The sequence below is a fragment of the Coptis chinensis genome, chromosome 2 (assembly GCF_015680905.1).
Source record: "Coptis chinensis isolate HL-2020 chromosome 2, ASM1568090v1, whole genome shotgun sequence".
Taxonomy (NCBI): domain Eukaryota; kingdom Viridiplantae; phylum Streptophyta; class Magnoliopsida; order Ranunculales; family Ranunculaceae; genus Coptis; species Coptis chinensis.
Genome location: NC_141457.1, coordinates 15839793 through 15848410, shown reverse-complemented (window position 1 = coordinate 15848410; position 8618 = coordinate 15839793). Strand labels below are relative to the sequence as shown.

The window sequence follows — 8618 nt, the reverse complement described above, 5'->3', positions numbered from 1 at the left end:
TTGCAACGTATACGTTGAATCCTGGTTCCGTCCCTCCCTGGGGTATGGGAGGATTCATTCATGTCCATGAAATTTCGTTTGTGTCAGCCTAACTATTCAAAATGTACACAGGCACATCTGACATTTCTTTGTTGAGTTGTCCAGTACTCTGTAGTCAGTGGTACTTCAAACTAAACGACAAAGAATGCAACGTATCGAAAGGTGGTGAGTGGTGAGCCTAGCTTATGTGATGGTAGCAGATGTCATCATGTTTCAGGTGTTGCACCGTGCAACTCTTTAGAGAGGCTGCTTCTTTGCATTTAGTTGGCAGGGTAGTGGTCCAAAGTAAGGGGGTGCACACTGGTTATTACAAAATCATTGTCAGGAGCAAAATTCTGGCAATCAGAAAGGATAACTCCTTTGTGGAGTATCCAACATGAGTCTGAGTAATCTGTTGCAAGGCCGAAAATATCGGTCGATTTATCGAAAAATCGCCGATATATATCGTTTTTTCAGCAATCCGACTTCGAAAAATCCGAAATATCGGCTCCGAAAATTTAATATTTTTTAAACCGATATATATCGGTTTTACCGATATAAAGATATATATCAGCGATATATTCCGATATATTCGATATATATCGTTTGACTTGGTTGGACAGTTTGACTTTTGACCGATTTTGTTGACTGTTGACCGATATATAACGATATATCCCGATATATATCATTATATATCGGTGATATTTTCGATATATTCCGATTTTTTGATTTTTTTGAATATTATCACCAAAATAGGCAAAAACGATTTATCTCTCCGACATATCGATATATCCGATATATATCTTTTTTTGGCCTCTCCGATATATCCTAATATCCCGAAAAATTGGGCCTTGATCTGTTGTTCCTCCCTCCATTTCCTAAAACCGTAACATTTAAACATCCAAACATTTTAATCTGTTGTAGCTCTCAAATCCCATCTTCTAGTTTCCAAAGTCCCACTACAAGAACTACTCTTCTATCCAATCTAGTTTCACTAACTATTGCTGTGACTTTAAACTTGAACACTCCTTTACCTTCTCTAGCCATTCCATCACTTAACGCTCAAGCTCCTCTTCTTTCTCCCACCACTCCATTTTCAGAGGCTAAGAATTTAAGGACTGGACTAGAAAATGGGTAATTGCCGAACCCGCAATTCTTCTTCAAGTTTTTGGCCAACTAGTGTTGTCTGAATCTGATGAAGTTATGTTCTTGCAGGAAAATTAGACCATGTCCATCAACAAATCCAGGATGTATAACAACGAATCCAAAGTCATCGTCATTCACTTTCCCACTGACTATTCCTGATAACATTTCCAAGAATGCAATTCAGGCGAGTAGCAGAACAATATTTGTTTTCAGTTGTATGATTTAATATTGGTATCTCGGGCTCGAACTGATGCTGATCGATATATATGGTTGGATGTACTATTTTTTGTAGAAGTTGGAGGAAGCCATATTGAAGACTCAGAAAAATGCAAAAGTTCAAGTACTTGAAGATACCCCAGGTGGTAAGTAAATTGAACTCCAGAACAGTTGTTGAGTAAATATTCTAGTCTTTCTAGCTTACTGAATATAAAATTTTGAGTTAAGTCTTGCTTGGTCACAACTCACAACTTTGTATGTAATGCAATACTTGAATTGCCTGATTCAACGTGCCAAGCAACGCCATCTAAGCACTCAGTGGTATGCATTATGAAACATCGCGACAGACCAAAAACATTTTCGGAAATTTGATTCTTTAACTAGCCATGCCAGCGCCGTATGACAGTCATGTATGAATCTAGTATCGAAAAACAGTAATAAGAAAGGAAGTAAAACTTATCACTGAGGATTGTGCTCGGCACAATTTCCTTAAGACGAAAAACGCCGCCGGTATGGTAGCTGCCAGCCTCAAGCGTACGTCTCCCAGGATACAACAGTGGATGAGCGTGTCACCAGCCAATGACCAGCTCTGCAGGAACTCTCAGCATACTCCAGACCAGTTTTTAATAAGAGGAAAATAATGTTGTGTTTTCGTCTTTCCTAAAACAGGAGAGACCTTAGTTTTATAGATCTAAAAAAACGCAACTTCAGGCTATTGCCTTTATTGTTTGACTCGAATCAAGGAAAAGCATTCTGGTTTCAGTTTTGGAAAGAAGACCAAAAGCATAAAAACAAGCCCCGTACTTGCACCCGCGAAGCCCATTGGGTGGATTTGCACCCCTAGCGGGCGGCGTGTGTGGGCACCGCAGCAGACTAAGGTTTTCGGAGCTCCCACCTCGAGAGCCCCCAAACCAAGGAGGCCTTGTGTGCTTGCGAGCACCACCTTATATATCTCTACACTATCCCTCCATAAGGACACAACCAATATAAACTTAAGAGTCTTAAGTTTAGTAACCAATAATGAGACTAAAGCCCCCACATTAGAGTGTAGTAGATACAAAAGGTCATGGGTTCAAACCGGTGAGGACACAAATTCATTCACATTTCCAACAATCCCCACATGAATGGAATTATTAAGAAGCGAAGAAAAGAAAAACAAAACAAGAATGTGCGGAGTATGAAGAAGTTATGAATGGGTGAAGGTGTCATACGACTTGAACCTTCGGCTTGGTGTTTGTCGTCGGGATTACTAGTTGACCCGGTGACCTTAGTCTTGAACTGATTCAACCTATATATAAGCCTAGTCAACGGGTAACACACATAACTTCAAAAATCATCATAGAGTTCCCTCGGTTGTGCTTTCATTATAGCCATGAGCTTCGGGTTTCATGAGTGCTCTAGAGAACAAGCCTATAAGTTCTCATAGGAAGCGGCTTTTACTTCCTCGCTCATATAGGTGCCTCTATCGAGTGTGTCTTGTATCTTTACACCCCATTTGGAAAAACCAAACTATAGAAAGCATTAAGAGTATTCACTCATCCTTTAAATGATACGGAAGGTACTACTACATCATAGGGATGGGTACGAGTTTTCACTCTAGGTGTAGTACCCCACAAATCACGAGATAACTTGTTTCCCCATTGAACCTTGATCACGGGATCTCCATTCCACGAAGGTTGGGTGTATGGAGTTATCGGTGATTTAATTAAATAGGCAATTAGTCTTTAATAGACTTTAGCCCCATCCCCTCGATGTACTAAAACCGACTCTCTAGCTAGGCGCTTTAGTTAAAGGATCGACTAAATTTTCTTTTGACCTCACAAAGTCAATAGCTATGATCCCATCTCTTAACAAGCTGTCGCGACAGTGTTATGTCTTCGACGAATATGTCGAGATTTCCCATTATAGGAAGTATTTTTGGCCCTCAAGATAGCGGCTTGGCTATCACGATGAATAGAGGCAGTGGAGCGAGGTTTAGGCCAAAGCGGGATATCCATAAAAATTCGATCCACTCTGCTTCCTCGCTAGCTTTGTCTAAAGCTATAAACTTCGAGATTCCATAGTGGAGCGGGCAATGCAAGTTTGCTTAGATGATTTCCAAGACCTTTGCACCCTGCCATAGTGAACACATAACCACTAGTGGATTTAGATTCACGAGAATCGGCAATCAATTGGCATCTTTGTACCCCCTGAAGCCGCAATTTGGATATCGCCATAATGAACACCATAATTTGAAGTATATTTCAAATATCTCAATACCACGATAAGAGCATCCCAATGCTCATTCTTTGGGATTTATGGTGTATCTACTAAGTTTGCTTACGCGTAAAGCTATGTCGAGATCTAGTGCAGTTCATAAGATACATGAGACTACCTATAACCCTAGAAAACTCTAAAGGAGATACACCTAATCCGGTATTTTTTGTCAAATGTATACTAGGATCATATGGTGTTACGGCGGTACCACGGTCAAATTGATTAAATCTTTTAAGCATTTTCTCTACATAATGAGATTGAGACAAAGTAATTCCATCGAGAATTATACACTATCTTAATGCCAAGAATGACATCGTGATACCCAAATCTTTCATGTCAAAATGCTTACTCAAAAAAGATTTAGTCTTATTGGCCGGTCTCTAAAACTGGTTCGATGATCAACATGTCATCCACATATAAGCGGATAATTACACCAGATTGTTCCTCAAATTTGCAATAAATGCATTTATCGCCTCATTAATATTAAAACCATTAGAGATTAGCACACTATCAAATTTCTCATGCCTTTGTTTAGGAGCTTGTTTGAGACCAGTAAAAGAGATTTCTTTAGCCTACAAACTTTTCTCTCAAGGCCTTCTAAGACAAACCCTTACGGGTGATCCATATATATCTCCTCTTGTAATTCCCCATTTAGAAATGCCGTTTTAACGTCCATTTGGTGAATTACGAGATTACTGAGAAATAGAAGCAAAGGCTATTAACATTCGATAGATGTAATCCTTGTCACGAGGAGAGTAGGTATCAAAGAAATCAAACCCTTCTCTCTCTGTTTATAGCCTTTTGCTACTAATCTCGTTTTATATTTATCAATGGATCCATCGCCTTAAGTTTCTTTCTAAATAACCATTTATTCCCCAATAGTTTTACAACCGGGGGCAACCGAACCCGGCTCCCAAGTGTTATTGGTTATAATGGACTCATATTCACTTAGAATGGCCTCTCTCAAAAAATCGCGATCGAGGAAGATGACATGGCCTCGAATAGGTCCGAGGATCCTCCTCTACTAAGAAAGTAAGGAAATCAGGTCCAAAAGAGGTGTTAGTCCTAGGTCTCTTGCTCCTCCTCGAGTTCAATTTCATCTTTTGAGCCAGAAGAATCTTCTCGAACTCTAGGAGCAAGTGTAGAAGAACTTCGGAGTCCCTCCCGATCTCTCAATAAATGGGAATTTATCCTCAAAAAGACGGCATCCCTAGACTTCGATAATGGTATTATCATCAACAAATTTATTTTTAGATTTGAAGACTAAAAACTGTAGGCCTTTGCTATTACGTGCATACCCAATAAAGACACAATGACGGTTTAGGGCCAAGTTTAGTCCTCTTGGGTGTTGGTATAGATACCTTAGCCAAACACCCCACACTTTAAAGAATCTATAAGTCGGTGTCCTATTTTTCCACATCTCATATGGAGTTTTATCGTGTCTTTAAAAGGTATCTTATTGAGAATATAACGGGCCGTTAGCAAAGCCTCCCCATAGGTTCATGGAAGCCCCGAGCTATTGATCATTGAATTGATCATATCTTTGAGAGTCCTATTTTTCCTCTCTGCTATCCCATTGGATTGGGGAGCATAAAGGGCGATGGTCTCATGTACAATACCATTATTTTCACAAAATTTATTGAAAGGACGGAATATTCACCTCCTCTATCGGACCTAACTATTTTTATTTTTCTTGTCTAGCGGTTCTCAACTTCGGTTTTAAAGGAAATAAATTTAGCTAAGCTATCATCCTTACTCTTAAGAAGATAAACATGATGTAAAGCGTGAAGCATCATCAATGAATGTAACAAAATATTTATTACCTCCTCTAGTCATGTAACCTTTAAGATCACATAGGTCGGTGTGAATCAATGCCAACAACTTCGGTGTTTCTTTCTACCTTTTGAAAGGTTTCCTAGCATATTTAGATTCTACACATACTTCACATCTCTTATTTTGAAATAGTATTCTTGGATATGTTACCTAGATGCATCGGTTTTTAATTGAAACATTATTAGCGTGTCCAAGTCTACTATGCTGCGAGATCAAATGACTTCAACCATATAAGAAGAAGTAGATGCTTTATTTAAATCAAAATCGGTTACATTGAGCTTAAACAAGCCTTCATCTAAATAACCTTTACCCACAAAGGCTCCCCTTTAGTCGGAACAAATTTGTCGATTTCAAAGACAAGTTTGAACCCCTTCTTACTTAAAGGGAACCCGAAACCAGATTTTTCCTAATATCGGGGAACATAAAGAACATCCTTCAAATTAAGAACATTTCAGTGAACTTCAAATTAACGGTCCCTTTTCCTTCAACTCTGAAGCGGATGAGTTACCCGTGAGCGGACTTTCTCCTTCTCCCGGAGGAGTGAAGGGCTATAAATGCACTTTTAGTGCCACGGATGTGTTTGGTAGCCCCGGTGTCTACCCACCCGGTCGATCATGTTACTCACCAAGTTAACCTCGGTAACCCACAGTGAGAAAAGTTACCATCCCGAACTACATTTGCTTGTGCCTTGTCTTTCTTCCCATCATTCGGACCTTTTTGAATTCTGATCCGGGGCTATATGACCTCGAGATCCGCACACATAGCAATGAATTTCGGGATTGTAAGGTTTTTCTTTTTTAAAGTGAGGTTGGATTTGTTTATTCTTGTTCGCATATGGTTTCTTTTTGACGGGAATTTAGTTGATTTAGACTTAGAAGAACTAGCGGCGTTACCTTCCACGAGTTAGCCTTAGCCTTCATTTCAAGTCTCCACATTGATTTGACCTTCTGTTATCCTCCTCGATCAGAAGGTTGGCGATCGGATCTTCTAGTGTCATCTCTTTCTTCTTATGTTTGAGAATTTTTTTTGTACTCCTTCCACGAGGAAGGGAGTTTCTCAATAATGGAAGCAACACGGAAGCCTTTGCAGATTTTATAACCTTCTGCAAAATCTCATGAATAATTATTTGCGGCTCCTCGGCTTGAGAAACAAATGATTTCCCATCTTCCATCTTGAATTCGAAACTTTCCTACAAGAAACTTCTTAGAACAAGACGCATCTTGTTAGCATACTTCTTATCAAGTAAACTCCACAATTCAAGCTTAGCGGTCATTACACGGCATAAACATCATACAAATCAAGGGAAAGACAATCAAGTATATAATTTCTACATAAATAGTCTTTCTTTTCCCATCTCTCCACACCACCGAGCGACCGGGTTCATCTTCATTTTCATTGTAAGCGGGTTTCACAATTGAAATCCATTCAACCAATTTGAGTAGTCGGATAAAACCGCATTTTTTCATGCGCGGTACTTTAAAATTTTCGCCATCAAAAATCTCGGGTTTGACGGACTTACCACTAGTTTTTCCATCTTAGCGATTATTAACAACGAGCACAATACTAGATAATAACGGTCGTTATTAGACAATCGTTTTTCGTCTTAAGATTGTATGAATCTAGTATCGAAAAACGATAATAAGAAAGGAAGTAAAACTTATCATCGAGGATTGTGCTTTCGGCACAATTTCCTTAAGGCGAAAAAAACGCCCGGTATGGTATTTGCCGACCTCAGCGTCGTCTCCCGGGATACAACGGTGGATGAGCGTGTCACCCGACCAATGACCGACTCTGCGGGAAACTCGGCATACTCGGACCAGTTTTTAATAAGAGGAAAATAATGTTGTGTTTTCGTCTTTCCTAAAACAGGAGAGACCTTAGTTTTATAGATCTGAAAAAACGCAACTTCAGGCTATTGCCTTTATTGTTTGACTCGAATCAAGGAAAGACTGTTACAGTTTTAGTTTTGGAAAGAAGACCAAAAACAAGCCCAGTACTTACCCACGCGAAGCCCAATTGGGTGGATTTGCACCCCCCCCTGCGCGCGACGTGTGTGGGCACACGCGCACTAAGGTTTTCTGGAGCTCCCACCTCCCGAGAGCCCCCAAACCAAGGAGGCCTTGTGCGCTTGAGAGCACCTCCTATATATCTCTACACTATCCCTCCATAAGGACACAACCAATATAAACTTAAGAGTCTTAAGTTTAGTAACCAATGTGGGACTAAAGCCCCCCACATTAGAGTGTAGTAGATACAAAAGGTCATGGGTTCAAACCCATGAGGACACAAATTCATTCACATTTCCAACAAGTCACGTTCATGAGATGCACTAAGCCAAAATAATGTCAAATGCACGCATAATTAAGCGACTTAATAGGTTTGAGTTTTTGTTTTATTTGGTTGTTTCTGATGATAGAACTATTCAGGTCAATATTTGCAAGCAGAGGTGGATGGTAGTTTTGGAAGAGATGTGCTAGAGTTCTTGATTAAAGGAGATAAGGTTGTGTATAGATGTATGGCTACAAAGGTAACCTATGTGTATCCCTTCACTACAGCTTTAGGGGATTCTAAGGGACAAGAGGAAAGAGTGAAGAAGATTGTGGATGAGTTGGGATGGTACGCACCAAGTTATGATAGCATGGATTAGCTAATTTATCGTCCTAGAGAAGCTCCAAGATTCATTTTCCCCACTGCTGTACCCTACTGTACGTTGAACCTTATAATTAAGGACAGTGAAGGAGTATCAGTTGTCTATTACACAACATTCTCTATTGATTTCCATTGCAAAGTGCAAACTAATGGGTGTATTTGCAATGCAGTTGTAGATTATTACAAATGTCAATGTGTTCCCTAAAAGACTTTAATTTATTAGTTTTATTTTTCTTCCTTATAGTTCCAAGGTTATATTCAAATATTCCTAGTATGGATTTGTATTCCTCTGCGTTTACCTCTTACAAAACCTTGGCAATGTCAACAGGGCTGTCCCTGAGTTTTCAATGGCCCTGTGCAAACACCGAAATGTGGCCCTCTTCCAGTACTCTTCCATCAACACAAAATGGATTATCGAAATATTCCCTTCTCGCATTTTTGGCTGCAAAAAACTTTCAAAGTTAATTTTCTTTAAAAATTCATTTTCAATAGATATTAAC

The 8618-nt window shown here is 39.5% G+C and overlaps 1 protein-coding gene across 1 annotated transcript; it reads left to right on the top strand.

Annotated features, from left to right (window-relative positions):
• The first annotated feature begins 323 nt into the window (after positions 1-323).
• Positions 324-8355, top strand: LOC147515098 (thylakoid lumenal 17.9 kDa protein, chloroplast). The gene is made up of 5 exons (XM_086586145.1): positions 324-436; positions 881-1152; positions 1234-1348; positions 1457-1526; positions 7896-8355. Exons 1-5 carry the CDS (start codon positions 416-418, stop codon positions 8114-8116), a joined length of 699 nt encoding a protein of 232 aa, XP_086442271.1. The 5' UTR covers positions 324-415; the 3' UTR covers positions 8117-8355.
• The last annotated feature ends 263 nt before the right edge of the window (positions 8356-8618 follow it).